The sequence below is a fragment of the Pavona decussata genome, unplaced genomic scaffold (assembly GCF_977016875.1).
Source record: "Pavona decussata unplaced genomic scaffold, jaPavDecu1.1 SCAFFOLD_253, whole genome shotgun sequence".
NCBI lineage: Eukaryota > Metazoa > Cnidaria > Anthozoa > Scleractinia > Agariciidae > Pavona > Pavona decussata.
The window spans coordinates 857,060-872,522 of record NW_028145656.1 but is presented as its reverse complement, the minus strand read 5'-3'; the positions used below and the strand labels follow the sequence as shown (position 1 = coordinate 872,522).

General features: G+C 38.5%; 3 protein-coding genes and 1 long non-coding RNA gene across 9 annotated transcripts in view; 1 reads left to right on the top strand and 3 right to left on the bottom strand.

The window, feature by feature from the left end:
* Window positions 1-15,463, bottom strand: part of LOC146456931 (uncharacterized) — a 79,636-nt gene that overhangs the window by 31,767 nt on the left and 32,406 nt on the right. The gene's annotated exons all lie outside the window — the stretch shown is intronic.
* Window positions 1-15,463, bottom strand: part of LOC146456933 (spliceosome-associated protein CWC27 homolog) — a 157,353-nt gene that overhangs the window by 121,884 nt on the left and 20,006 nt on the right. For 2 of the 5 annotated variants that reach the window (XR_014858671.1, XM_085092515.1), the window contains exons 10-11: window positions 3,786-3,836; window positions 1,329-1,459 (exon numbers count right to left, since the gene is read on the bottom strand). Coding sequence is in view for 2 of the 5 variants with exons in the window: in XM_085092515.1 (XP_084948641.1) it covers window positions 1,329-1,459; window positions 3,786-3,836 (182 nt within the window). In the remaining 3 variants the exon portion in view is untranslated. Of the gene's footprint in view, window positions 1-1,328; window positions 1,460-3,785; window positions 3,837-10,591; window positions 14,062-15,463 lie in introns of those variants that run through there. The other 3 variants (XR_014858669.1, XR_014858670.1, XM_085092514.1) reach the window with 2 other exon arrangements.
* The window catches only part of LOC146456930 (uncharacterized), a 57,900-nt gene continuing 42,879 nt past the window's right edge, over window positions 443-15,463 (top strand). The window contains exon 1 of the long non-coding RNA XR_014858687.1: window positions 443-652. This is a non-coding gene — a long non-coding RNA (uncharacterized LOC146456930). The remainder of the gene's footprint in view (window positions 653-15,463) is intronic.
* LOC146456935 (uncharacterized) lies at window positions 4,727-9,057 on the bottom strand. The gene has a single exon (XM_085092517.1). The coding sequence runs from the start codon at window positions 8,781-8,783 to the stop codon at window positions 6,204-6,206; it is 2,580 nt and encodes an 859-aa protein (XP_084948643.1). The 5' UTR covers window positions 8,784-9,057; the 3' UTR covers window positions 4,727-6,203.

The following is a 15,463-nucleotide window of genomic DNA, read 5'->3' as shown; positions in this document are numbered from 1 at the left end:
GGGGGAAGTAGTAATACTCCTAGTCACTTCATGCTGGGCACCTGTGATGGACTAGCATCCCATCCAGGGGGGAGTAGTAATACTCCTAGTCACTTCATGCTGGGTGTCCTGTGATGGACTAGCATCCCATCCAGGGGGAAGTAGTAATACTCCTAGTCACTTCATACTGGGTATCCTGTGATGGACTAGCATCCCATCCAGGGAGAGTAGCGATATTTCTACAATTCTGGCGAAACTTTCGGGAAAATGAAATGGAAAACGAAACAGCCCTAAACTTTTCTGTAACTTTGTAAGTATACTAATCCTACATTTCCTTTTCGCTTTAAAATTGTACTGAAATGTAATTATTTCATGCAATTGTTGTAACTGTACTGCAGTACAATTCAATAGTAGTGTAACAAATGTACTGTAATCCGAGTTGTTCAAAGCCCGATTAAGCTAATCCTGGGTTAACGTGAACTTTGATTAGAGTATATTACTAATCCATAAGGAGTCGTCCAAAAGATTTTTGTCCCTAAGTCTTGCCTTAGACTTTTCTTTACCATTAACTTAAAATGAGCCTATAAAATCATTTTTAATGAGCGAGATGAAAACCTCGGTTAACTTTTAATCGTGGAATAGCGTTAATCGGCTTTCAAACAACCCGGCCCTGGTGTAATAAAATTATTTATTACACCCATTTTGAAATCACTGGTGATCCTTGCAATCTGATTGGCTCTCAACAGTGCGATTTATTCCCAAATTGCACCATTTTTTGCTCTAAATCGCATCCTTTCTTTAGCCCATCAAAATGGAAATGAAGTAACAAAAATAGAATATTAATATTGTCAATGATACTCTGTAATTTCAAAATAGGTGTAATTAAGTGGTAATTGAAGGGCTGGGGGCATAACCGCCTTATGTCGAATGTTGGGCTGTTTTTTTTTTTTGTGTCGTGCAATTTTGGTCTGAAATCATGTTTGTGATTTCAAATCAAACTTGCGTTGCGCGCTCATTCAATTATGATTTCAGACTAAATTGCATTCCACTCAATTCAATTACCATTATATATAAATAAGCAAATGAACAGATAAATAAATAAATGAAAACTCACTGAAAGAAAGTCTTTTAAAAATTCCTTTTTTGGATAAATTATTTTATCATTATTTTTAGTTTGCAATTTAATGTACATTTATTATTGTATACTGTAATTTGCAGGGCCACAGGTTCGTTAGATTTGAGCTATTAAGTGCTACCCTCGTTAAATTAATACTTTACTTACTTACTGACTAATCGTAAGGCCTGGGATTATATTCTGAATGTTTGCGTATTTTTTCTGTTGTACCAACCTTTTTCCAAACTCGTTTTTCGCTGTTTTTTCATCGAGGTCATCATTTTCATCATCTTCTGTTTTTCTTTTCTTTAATTTATTTCTCACTTCATCACGCATGCGCAAGTCAAAATCTTTTCCTCCAGTACTCTATAAGAAAAGTAGAACAATATTTCTTTAAAAAAAAGAAGATTTGAAGACTAATTCTCCCCTTTGCCTTCTTGCTCTAGTATCAATCTCTTTACCCGAACGAACCATATCATGCGTTGATCAATTCGAAACTTCAACATGCCCCCGTAGCAACCTCCCTCCCCACTCCCGGCATTTGAACTTTTGAAAATTAAAGTGCTCAAATTCCTGCCTCACAGAGGCCACAAAGCCGTTCAAATTCCCTAAGGTTAAGTGCTCCAAGGTCCTCGAGGCCAAGAAGCTTCAGCACCCTCTTTCCCCACCCCCCCCCCCCCCACACACACACACACACACACCCAACCCCACCACAGGGCAACCCTGACTCTCCGGACATTTGAACTGTTGAAAATGAGACTGCTCAAATTCGCCCCTCCCGGAGTCAAAAGCCTTTCAAATGCCCTACTTTGAAGTATTCCAAGGCCTCGCCTTAACGACGAATTTTAATTCAGCTTTAATCAATCAAAAACAGACATAAACCGTTACGAGTGGCTGCGAAATCTCGCCTCTGAAAACCTTCTAACCGAAGAAAAATCTGGTTTAAATTCCCCACCCAGATCAAATTCTCCTCTCTTTGGGCACAGTGCATGGTCAAATGCCCGAGGGGGGAGGGGGGTTGAAAAGTTAGAATTGATCGGCACATTAGTTCTTGACTAAGCCTCTCCAATGACTGACCTACAATGCCCTCTCAAATGTATATCCCAAAGAAATAAATAGCCCCAGGCTTTGATACAGACAAATAAAGAAATAATGTAAATTATGCAATGTTACAAACAGTGTTCAATATTTTGGTAATAAATATTTGTACATGCAATTAATTTCAGACATTTTTCTGTTCTTGCATCAATAAAGACATCTGCTACAGTGATCAACATGCCCCTTTTTAAGTTTTCTTTCCTTTTTCAAGGTGTAAGGGGACTACATATTAATCAACCGCTAAAAAAGCCGTATCGTATTGAATGCTTAACTTAACCATTTAACCCCTACGGCAAAACGACATTTTCTCCAGGTCCAAGACTACAAACTCAATGTCCATGTCTGATATACCATTTTAAAGCTACTGATGAGTGTATTTCATAACTGATATAATAATGAATCACAAAAGTTGTGGCTTTGAGATAAATGGCATTAAAAACATGAAAACTTAAAAGCTCAAAAACGTCCCAATATTATCTTTGTGTATATTAGGTACACCCCTAAACTATAGCTTATTTTGCTTCATTAATGTGAGAGCTGTCTTCAGACCCACAACTTCTAGGGGAAAAAAGTTGAACAGTTTTGGGGGCGGTCCACCATATCACATATAGGTAGGGGTTAAGATTTTTTTTGCTTTTCATGAGTAGATCTTCACAAGACCATCTTGGTGTCAAACATTCATATAAATCTGTCAAATATTGACAGAGTTATGGCTTATGTGCCAATTAGCACTCTTAGGGATTAAAGGGTTAACACTCTTGCAAAGGTTCTGAAACTGCAACAAATGCCCTATTGGAGGGGGGGGGGGGGGGGTGGTGCAGTGGTGAGAGCACTTGCCTCCCACCAAAGTGGCCCGGGTTTGACTCCTGGACTGATAGCAACATCACATGTGGATTGAGTTTTCTGGTTGTTGTCATTACTCCAAGATGTTATTTTCCAGACACTTTGATTTTCCCTTCTCCTCAAAAACCAATATTTCTAAGTCGTGATGGGGCCTGGAGTGTCCGAAGGCGACTTATTCATTTTTCAATTTATGCATGGTTCAAGTCCTACTACAAGACCTTCTCTCCCCCTGTACACCCAGAAGTGGGTAATAGGATTATGAAAAGAAAAAATTTAAACTTCTTCGGTGGTAGGGGAGGGGGGGGGGGGGTGGGGAGGTACATAAAGAGGGGGCATGGTGGCAATAGGAACTGATCCATTCAGAATTTATTTACATTGCCATGATTTTACAAGTCTTTTCTAGGTTAAAGTACACATATGTGGCTTACAAAAGAAATGTGAGGGGATTACATCTGGGCCCAGTTGTTCAAAGCCTGATTAAGCTAATCCTGGATTAACGGGAACTTTGATGCCAGTGTAGTTACAAACCAATAGAGATTCTTCAAAAAGATTTTTGTCTCTCAGTTTTGACTTAGACTTTTCTTTACCATTAGCTTAAAATTAGATTTTAAAAACAGTCTTAACGAGCGAGATGAAAACCTCGGTTGACTTTTAATCGTGGATTAGTGTTAATCGGCTTTCAAACAACTGGGCCCAGGGGAGTAAAAATAATGGACAAAACGTCCACTCCCATCACCTCCCTTAAAAATACCTCTTCATCGCTGTCATCATCCGAGTCAACTTGTTTGGATTTCTTCTTTTCCTAAGGACAAGGACAGAACATCTAAAATTTGGATTCACAATAAAAATTCTTGCTAAGGGACCAGTTAAGTCAACTCTCATTGAGCAGTTTCTGTGTCCTTCATTGGAGAGTTCAAGGGGGAGGGTGTTGAAAACCAAACGATTTAAAGGCAAGCTAAATTCGAATTTCTAGATGGGTGGGGTGGTGTCCAATAATGAAAATTGAAATGAAGATAGTGAAAATTCACGCTGTGGTACCCCCTTAGAGTGCTAAAATCTAAAATTTACTTCTCTCAGAGGACTACATTCATGAAACAGAACTCTGCTATCATTCAGGACTTCTTTTCAAAATTTTCAGCGCTCACTCCATCACTTTAACGTGGGAGTCTTTTCCTCGGATAAAGGCTACAAGTGCAATTATCACACCATGAAGTAAAATATTATGTTTAAAGCATGAGCAGCAGTGTTTTATTGGGATTTAAAACCACAAGGTGCAGCCACACATGCTGCAAGTTTTTTGAACAGCTTTAAAAAACATTCCTGGAAGAGCGTGTCAAGAGAGTAATGATGCTTTCGTGAACGTTGGAAATTAGCATACGAGAAAAACACTAAACACCGCATACTAATAAGGAGGTGGTTTATCGGATATAAAACCACTCCATATGATGTTTTAATGACCATTTGATAGGTCAATGGGCTTATGAATCATTAATGAGTTTTTGAAGTTGGTAGAAGTGTTACAAACCCTCTAACCCACCACCACCACTTACTCAGAACACTGCTAAAGGATGGGAGCATTGAATCCCCGGGATGCCCTCACAACAAATATTATTGTGAGCATAATTAATTGTTGCTGGTACAAAATTTTAAATCTAGGTAGACGGAGGCAATGTAGGACTGCAAAAAGAATGTGAATTAATAACAAAATTATTATCAGTACAGCCCCTTTATTTCCTGTCAGGACTCTAATGTTACAGCTAGCAATAACAAAATAATTCAAAGTCAATCAAAATGTGATCAACCTTATCATTCAGTTGTAGTAAACGGACCAAAAATACAAAATTGCCAACAATACAAGTCATATGTAGCTTACAGAAGTACAACTATTAACCTTTTAAACCCTAACAGTGATCAGCATCAAATTTCTCCTTGTAATATCAATGCCTATTCAACCTCTGAGGTCATGAGAATTAAGGATATGATCACCCAAGTGAATTTTCTCGATATTTTAAAAACTTCTGCCCACTACTTTCATAAGAAAAGTATATAGACAGGATATATAGGAGAATTTATTCTTTGATATTACGGATGAAGGGGCTAAGGTATAAAATCAGACTTTAGAAATAATTATTATTAAAAACTGTTACCCTAAAACATCAGTTGTCTCATAACTAAAATTCTAATAATTTAAAATGCTAAAAACTTAATTCATTACATTGTTTGGAGATAAAATTACAATCTTTTTCATCTTTGGCAAGCTAGGATATCTACATTGTTTAAAGTCCATCAAACAGGCATTAAGCTTTTTGCTTCTAAAGACTATTTTTGAAGTCCATCAAACAGACATTAAAATTTTTGCTCCTAAAGAATATATAACTTCAACAGTTAATATGAAACCTTCAACCACTGCCACTTAGTAGCAACACTAAACCGTTTTTCAAATGTGAGAACCATTTATTTTCTATAAAGAAAACTAACCTACAAATGTACTGCTCAGTAGTTTTCCTTTATGTTAAGGACAGTTGAGGATTATGTCTACAGATGTCTCTAAAGGCATTTTAACAGTTTAATGCTACACTTGTTGAACAAACAACTGACTTAAAAGCTTGGATACTCGAACCCGCCAACCTTACAAACTAAAGTAAGAAACAGGGATTACCCCACCCCAACAACTGCACCAGTGAAAGGAAACATTTTGTCCAACACTACTGGTATGCCACGACTGCTCTAACAACAACAGTAAAAGTAATAAACCTTTTCTTTTTACCATACCATGCAAATTGCAGTTTTGTGTGTTCCTCACAAAACAGAAAATCATCTTGTGTTCCTCACAAAACAGAAAATCATCTTGAATTCACAAATCAACTAATCATATCAAATTTAGTGAAATTACAGAGTTTCCTAAAAACCCCTTGAAAATTTGGAGACATATTACAACAACCCAAAAATCCTTGAGGATTTAATGGAATATTATTACGTTTTCACAGAAAACCAGAATGTTCCAATTTTTTTTTTCATTTGGGAGCACAAAATCACAACAATTCCAATTAAATTGCGATAGCTGACAGGTATGGATGCTGATCGACTGTCTCACTATATTTTGGCTTGAACAAAGACCTTGCTCTAATTGAACTTTCAAAAAATTTACTAAACCTACAAGTTTTTATCCTCACTGAACACAACATTCAGAAGCAAAGTGGTTCCCAGAAGGCAAAACATTGACATGATCCTCAGACCATTGAACCACCTCAGCTAACTCCTCTCTACCATCTCCTTTGTATTTTCTGAGAAAATCTCTAACAAACTCAACGATGCAATGCCCTGGCACTGCATTACTCAAGTTAAACTGAGAATGAGTCTCCAAGGCATCATATAATTTCAATGTCAGTAAAAACATTGGTGTCTGGCAAGGATCGGCTTCTGGACAAAACCCGTGTGAACTTTCGCGCAGGGATGATGCATACTTTATAGCCTCATCTGAAAAACTAGGAATAACACTGGTTTGCAATGAATCGCGTATTTTTTCAATTTTTGTCCTCTCTTCCAAAGTTAAAATCTCTTTAAAGTGCTTTTGTGTTGCGATACCGACAACCTTTAATTGACCTTTGACCCAACAAAGAACTGGGCCACCAGAATTACCAGGATTGAGTGAACAATTTAAAACAGCCATTGTATGACCTGATGAACACAAATGATTGAAAGTTTCCTCAGAACCAGAAACATAACCATTTACAAAAACAGCGCTGTTGCCTTTGTGACTCATGGGGTAACCAAATGAAAAAATTTGCATCCCTGGCAACAAGGAGTGGTTTGACAATTGCAATGGGCAAATTCCATTTTCTCTTAAGTTAAGGCCTCTGCAGTAAAGCAAGGCCAAATCTTTACGTGCATCATGGTGGATGATCTCACAAGGGAGCTTTCCAATGGCTATATTAGAAATAAAAATCTCCTTTCTGTTGTCATTCTGGTTAGTTATGTCATTCACCACATTAACCTTCTGCTCTGCCTCACTGTGTGAGTGTCCCTGCAACTCAGACTTGTCTCCCACAGTTTTATCATTAAATGCATCTTCAATGACGTGCTTGTTAGTTATTATGAAGCAATCATGAATGATGAAACCAGAACCATGCTCAATTTCAATCTTCTTAGTAGCTTCAGCATACTCTTCTTCAATTTCAGCCCTCTCTTTATCTGCCATTTCATTCCTGCATTTAGACTCAGGATCTTCATCAGCACGGTACCTTTCACGATACTTTTTTCCATCAAAGTAATCAATTGCATTTTTAATTTCCAAAATGTTGTATGTCTGCTGGGTCTTTGGGATCCCATCTTTCTTCTCTTTGGTAGGGAATATGTCTGTGTCGTAAGGATGAGTGCCTGCAAAGCACTCTCTCACACAGCGTTCTGCCTCATTCCGTGAATACTTATGCAATCGCTTTTTGGCTTTCTGATATTCCTTTGAAATTGCATCCCTTTCTGCTAGAACTGCCTTTTCTGATTCAGTAAGTTCAGGCATCCCTGGAGAATCATTTTTGAGGGCCTTCACTATGTTTTCTCTCCCTCTTTGGTCAGCACACAAAAGCAGTTTGTAAATATCGAAAATGTCATACATTATGTTGCTGTTTGGGTCTCTATCTACATCTCCTCTACAAGGAAAGACTGTTCTGTGGCGGGCTGCTGTCCCTTCAAGAAAGCAATTTTGCACCCTCTGCTCTGCTTCACTCTTGGAATACCTGTGTAATCCTTGTTTAACTTCCTGGTATTCCTTTACTACTCTACATCTATGTGCATCAACTGACTCATTCAGTCCATCACACCCGGGTCCTTCACCTTCTGAATATTTCTGAAGAAGCTTCCTTTCATCCAAAGATTGAATTGCTTTGTCAATATCAAAGATGTTATAAATGGGACAGATCACACTATTGTTATCTTTTTTAATGGGAAGTACATCTACACCTGGAGGAAAGCGACGATAGCAATCTTTGACTCGTTTCTCTGCTTCACCTCGAGAATATTCTCTCAACTTTTTGGCATTAGGGCAAAATTTGGCTTCATTCAACTCTTTTTCAACACCATCCCTCGATGGATTGGATTGTTTCCACCATCCATCATTATGGTGATCATAACCTTGGAAATACAGTTGTCCAAAAACACTTGCTTCATCCCAATGAACAACAGCATCATGAATTTCGATAATGCTGTAAGGCTCATTTGGGGTATGTTCAGGCTCAAGTTCAAGCAAACCTGCATCCCCGGCAAAGCTTCCAGCAAAGCAATCCCTCACCCGGCGCTGCGCAACAAGCCAGGAATATTGGCATTGTTTATCTGGGTTATCAGCAGCTTCCTTGTATTCTCTTTGAACATCAGCCCTCCTCTTGTCAATCAACTCTTCCATTTCACCATACCTGGGTCCAGGATTTGGGTATCTTTCAACAAACACCATTTTGTCAAAGCTAACAAGTCCATTGCGGATATCAATGATGTCATAACGTTTCTCTGTATTTGGTTTCCCATATTCATCGAACTCAGTGGGAAGCATGCTGTAACACATATCTTCATATGGTAACCATCCACCAATTGAAACGTTGGTACCAGGCAACCGACCCCCATAACATCTACGTAATCGATCTAAAGCTCTCTTCCAACCATATTTCTGTAAGTTCTCTGGTCTTCCGTAGATCTTGACCTTTACACAACCTTCTAGAACCTTTCTTCCTTCATCGCCTAACACATCGCTGCAACAATACATGCCTTTGTGGTCCCTTAGTTTTTTTTAAGATGTTTGCCAAGGATGGTCGAGGAAGCAGCTCGTATCAGTCGGGCATATCAGAGACGCTTTGCCACGGATTTTAAAAACAACCTTTTACGACAAGGTGGCAAAGAACGTCGCCAGTCACTACGACATGCGTTGTTTTCCAGTAGTTTGTTTAACTCTTTCCACTGTACGAGGGACCCATAAAATTCTTACGGATGATTATCTAATTTAATACCGCAATAAAAAAGGCTAAATTCTAAACACCTTAGAAACAGTGGTGCAATAGCCAGGTAACCAGGCCTATCGATAGACTTATCCAGAAAACTGGATTGGACTTCCGCAGTATGACTTCTGGTTATCGAGGCAGCTTTCCATTTAGCCTAAAATCTCGGTTTATATTACCAGAATCTGTCGGTTTCAAGGCGGCTTCTTCTTCTTCTTCTTTTTTTTTTCGTTCAAGCGAACTCTTCTCCATCAGAATTAGATGACATTGGTCAACGTTTAGCTACATTTCTGCACGTTCTTCCTCCGGCAGGTCTTGCTTCATCCTCGGACAGCTAGTCGGGAGGAAGGGACTTTCAAGGGAGAAAGTTTTCTTGTAATAAACTTTCGCCCAAAAGCTGTCGCCCGCCAAAGTCCCTTCCACCCAACTAGCTGTCCCTGGATCTGCAAGGATGGTCTTGCCTGACGGCCCCATTCTAAAATGAAGCATTTTCGATGTGACTGTTGCTGTCGTAACAAAATATCCGTCCAATGATACCCAAGGATTGGAATAACATGGGACTGATTGTTTCCCATCCAATGCCAATACTGGCCAAATATTGTGAAACTCATATCGGAAATGATTTTGGCTTTTATTATGCATTGTTAAAGTTCATCACCATGAAGGAAGCAAAACTTCGCAATTGTCTGCGCTGTGAGTTATACGCTCACTTACTACAACTCACTCTATGAGAATTTAACTTAAACTTTTACTTGGTAAAAGGGTATTTAGGTTGTAAATTCATATGACAACATATGACGTCATCACTTCCCGCTGCAAACCCCAAAGAAAACATCTTTGGGTGTACCATCTATCCTCCTAGCCTCATTGTCAAAGCTTTTATACTTGCTAAGTTATGGAGGGGGTGGAATCTGCCCTCCCAACCCACCCCCCTCAGAAGACAAAAAAAGCCCAGTCTAGATAGGCTTCAATTACACTGAGAATTGAATCCCAGGGGCATCATGCAGTTTCATATCATATAGGTGGCTTGCAACCAACCCCTGGAGATGCAAAAGACAATGGCATGATGGCCATGTTGGATGACAAAATAAAAGGTTCTGTCACCCAGCATGGCTGCCACACCTTTGTCTTTTTGCATCTCCAGGGATTGGTTGTAAGCCACCTACACTGCATCTACAATGACATGCTTAGCAGTAATTATTAATAGGTCATGAATTATGAACCCAGAACCATGACCAATTTTAACTTTCTTTTTGGTTTGCTTTTATACTCATCTTGAATTTCTGCTTAATCATGATTGCCTACACCTGGATGCTTATCAAGTAGCTTTGTTTTTATTAAAAAAAAAATAAAAAAATCAACTGCATTTTTTGTCAAAAATGTCACAGTTTTGTTGGATCTTTTCTGCTCTTTGTTTCTGCACCTGTTGATTTTTTGTGCAAGAATCGTGATTGCTTCCATCTGGATACCATATATCGAATAGTAATATATCTATCTTTTCTTATGAATTAACAGTCAAAGATTTGGATGCAGGGGATCATAAAATTATTTAGAATTTTGCGGCATTTGCTAACAACTGTCACTCTTTCATAAATAAATTTATTCAACAATCACTCTTACTCTAAGCTAGTTACAAATATATTTGATCCAAAGCATGGTATGTCTAAAAAATAAAAACTGCATTTCTAATTATTTGAAACCTCTAAAAGTATTTTATGAATACATTTAAATACAATGGGAAAATGCATTTCTAATGTCATTGTCTGGTGTAAAATTATTATTCAAGCTTCTAATAATATTTAACCTCCTTCAAAATGGCACATTTATATTGTTTAAGGTCTATCAATTAGGCATTAATCTAAGACATTATTTTATCCCCAAAATATTGTTATCACTAGTAAACAAATTCACAGCTATTAAACATTTCCAAAAAGGAAAATAAAGCATTTACTATCGTACCACAGGAAACACAAAAAAGAGCTGCTCAGTATAAGCTTTCATTTGAACCACCTTGTACAACATAATAAACAGCACCACAGGAAAGTACTGCTCAGCAGCTTTCATTTGAATGGTCACACTTTAGGATTTCACCCACAGACTCAAAAGTTAGAACCACTTTGTACAGCACAATAAATAGTACCACAGGAAAGAACTGCTCAGTAGCTTTCATTTGAATGGTCACACTTTAGAATTTTATTAATACTCTGGAAAAAGTTAGAACCACCTTGTACAGCAAAACAAACAGCACCACAGGAAAGTACTGCTCAGTGCTTTCATTTGGATCTATATGCAAAATGCTTGCCTCCTAGGTTTCTGAAATAATTAATATTATAACCATATTTACATCACTAAATATTTTGGATCAAGTTACTATAAAACACTACATGTACACTTATTCAAACATAGCAGTGATCATACAGTTGGGCTACCAACTGACAAATTGTGCAGTTTCAGAAAATATCCATACTCCCCCATGGAAGGTTTTTGTTTTGCACCTCTCTTCCCCCAGGAAATTCCAGTTAAACTTCATACTTTGCTTCTAAAGTTTTGGCTTTTAAGAGCAAAGAGCATGTAAGTCCAACATTTTTCTCTTTACTGAACACAACAGTGGTGACCTGAAGGCAAAACACTACTGTTATCCTTACACCACTCAACTACTTCACCCAACTCTTCTTTATCCTCTCCCTTGTATTTGCTGATAGAATCCTTGAAGAAATCAATCACACAATGCCCTGGTACTGCATTACTCAAATTAAACTGAGAATGAGTTTCCAAGGCATCATACAGTTTTAATGTCAGTAAATTCATTTTTGTCTCATTACTTTCCAGTTGTTGATACTTCTCTAAATACTCAGACATGGCAATAGAGCTGGTTTGCAATTCTTTCCGAATTTGTTCAATTTCCCCTCTCTCTTCAAGTGTTAGAATCTCTTTAAAGTGCTTTTGTCTTGCAACACCAACAACCTTCAATTGACCAATGACCCAACAGAGTATAGGGCCCCCAGAGTTGCCAGAGTTTAGTGAACAATTAAGCACTATTATTGTGTCACCTGAATATGTTTTCTTGGAACCAGAAACATAACCACTTACAAACAGAGCTGTTTCTTCCGTGTGACTCATGGGAAAACCAAAAGCAAAAATTTGCATTCCTGGTAACAAGGGCTGGTTAGAAAACTGCAATGGAGAAATTCCATTTTGCTTTAGATTGAGCTCTTGGCAATAAAGCAAGGCCAAATCTTTACCAGCATCATAGCAAGCAACCTCACAAGGAAGCTCTCCAATGGCTGCATTTGAAATACCAATCCTCTTGGTATTATCGCACACTACATCTTCAACAACATGCTTATTGGTAATAATGAAATGATCATGAATGATGAACCCAGAACCATGATCAACTTCCACTTTCTTTGTGGCTTCTTCATACTCTTTTTTAATTTTAGCTCTCTTTTCATCCACCCGTGAATTCTGTTCTTTTGAGTCAGGTTGTTTCTCATCACAGTACTTTTCACGAAGAACCTTATGATCAAAATAATCAACTGCCTTTTTAATGTCAAAAATGTCATAAGTTTGTTCGGTCTTTGGAATCCCATTTTCCTCTTCTCTGGTAGGGAAAATATCTGTATCCTCTAGAAATGAACGAGCAAAGCAATCTCTCACTCGACGGATAGCCTCACTCCATGAACATCCACCCAATCTTTTTTTGCTTTGCTGATACTCTTTTTCTAAAGCATCCCTTTTTGCTATGCCTAACTCTAACATTTCTGGGGAAACGTAAACAAATTGATGTTTAAAGCGACACATTTTTTCAAAATGAAGATACATTTTGTGAATATCAAAAATGTCATATGTTTGTTTGAGCTCTTGAACCCTTTGAACCCTTAATTCAACATTCTTCAAAGAAAATATTGGTTCTTCATCCAACCTGTTAAAACAACAATCTCTCACCCTCTGCTCTGCCTCATCTGGGGAATACCTACGAAATTTCAATTTTGCTTCCTCGTATTCTTTTTTTACACCAGCAATGTTTTCTTCAGTTAACTTCTTCAGTTCACCAAGCCCAGGTCCTTCATCTTCTGGGTATTTTTGAAGACGCTTTTTCTCGTCATAATATTGAATTGCTTCTTGAATATCAAAAATTGTGAAAGTTGGAGTGTTTATTGGAAGCCTACTGCCATCTTTTTTAATGGGCAATATATCTACTCCTTGTGGAAGGGAAAAGAAATAACAATCACGCACACGCCGTTCTGCTTCATCTTTGGTATATTCTCTCAGATCGTTACAAGGACTGGAAAGGGCTTGCTCATATTCCTTTTCAATGGCACCCCTCCGTTTATCCATCTCTTTTCCTTCTCTTTCGGAAGGACCTCGACACCATATCCCTGGGTAACTTGGAACATTACTCGGTTCATTGTAGCGAACAACAGCATCATAAATGTCAATAACGCTGTAAGGTTCATATACTTTTTCCCCATATCTCTCAGATCGAAGAAGGTCTTGATCACCAGCAAAGTTTCCAGCAAAGCAGTCTCGCACTCGCCGCTGTGCTACAAACCAGGAATATTGGCGTCGTGCATCTGGGTCAGCAGTAGCTTCTTCGCACTCTCTGTTGACGTCAATTCTTCGCTTGTCTATCAATTCCTTCATTTCTTTATACCTGGGTCCCGGTTTTGGGTATTTCTCAACATAAGCCATTTTGTCAAACCTTTCAAGAGCATCATGGATTTCAATAATGTCATAAGTTGTTTCTTCACCTAATTTAGTGGGAAGCAAGAGCTCATCCCTGCTTAACCACGGGTCTTTGGGAGGCCCTCCAGCATGGCAATCCCGCAATCGATTCAAAGCAACATTTCTTTCATATCTGCGTGTGCTTTCTGCCCCATAGATCTTGACCTTCACGCAAGCATCCAGAGCCTTTCTTCCCTCTTCACCTAAAACATCGCCGTTAGTATGCATGCCTTCAATTCCAAGTTTGTTGATGACTCGTAACGGAAGCCCAAAGATCAGCAGAAGTACCACCAAGTATAGCGTAAGCTGTGTTCTTCCTAAATCCTGGAGAAAAGAAGAAAAACTAAAAATACATTTCTTCGCTGCAAGCTTTATCTTCCTTGTTCGATGGTGCAATAGCTAGGTAACCAGGCAAGAGGAAAACGGAAGTAAGAATGACACTTCCGGTTTTTCCAAAGAGGCTCAAAAAATAATGTACTTCAAATGACATTTTTTAATTTTTTTTTTCTATAAAGAAATAATCACTGATGGGAAAAAACTGGTGTAAGCTTGAGGGATGATGAAATTTATTGTGTGCTTTCGAAATCTAGGACGGTGCCTGCCCGAAGCTTCATTATCTCTGAAAAATGCATGGTTACCCCAAATTTTCTTTTTGGATAACAAGAGCACTTGGTAAGTTCTTTTTTCTTCGCATCGTTTTAAGACGCACAAAGATATCCCTGTATTAGTAGGCACCACCCATAGAAAATCCGAGTATCTCGAAATGTGCAGAACGTATTCACAGTAACAAAAGTAGGCACCGCCCCCCAGGGGAGCACAGGCAACCTAATTCCCACCTAATTAATCTGCGTAACAGGCATACTTCCTCGCTTTTTGTTGATGTTCTATATTTAATGTTTGTTTCGCTGCTCCCAAGAGTAAAACATCACTGAAACATTCATGTCATAGACAGTTTGGTTTTTTACTGATATCTTAAGGTGGAGTTTGTTGGCTAACACTGCGTTGCAAAGGCCAAACTGAAAGTCATTCATCTTTTTTTTTTTGTATATCCCAAAGAAATAAATAGCCCCAGGCTTTGATACAGAGAAATAAAGAAACAATGTACATAATTTATGCAATATTACAAACAGTGTTCAATATTTTGGTAATAAATATTTGTACATGCAACTGACTTTCGGATTTTTTTCTGTTCTTGCATTAATAAAGACATTTGCTATAGTGATCAACATGCCCTTTTTAAGTTTTCTTTCCTTTTTAACACGTAAGGGGACTGCATATTAAGCAGCCGCCAAAAAAGCTGTATCATATTGAATGCTTACATTAACACTCTCGCAAAAGTTCTGAATCTGTAACAAACGCCCTTTTTTTTGGGGGGGGGGGGTGGAGTTGCAGTGGTGAGAGCACTTGCCCCCCCCCCCCCCCCCTGCCCCCTTCAAATTGGCCTGGGTTTGAATCCTGGACTGATAGCAACATCACATGCGGATTGAGGTCTCTGGTTACTATCCTTACTCCAAGATGTTATTTTCCAGGCACTTTGATTTTCCCTTTTCCTCAAAAACCAATATTTCTAAGTTGTAATGGGGCCTGGAGTGTCTGAAGGTGACTTATTCATTTTTCAATTTATGCATGGTTCTACTCCTACTACCCCCCCCCCCCCCTCCCCGTCAATCTCCAGGAAGTCAGCTTGTGCAGCTTGGGGATGGGGAATGTTTTCCAGATGTCTTGT

Excerpts from the sequence above, each read along its gene's own strand:
- LOC146456935 (XM_085092517.1), bottom strand. The coding sequence starts at position 8,783 with ATGTATTGTTGCAGCGATGTGTTAGGCGATGAAGGAAGAAAGGTTCTA.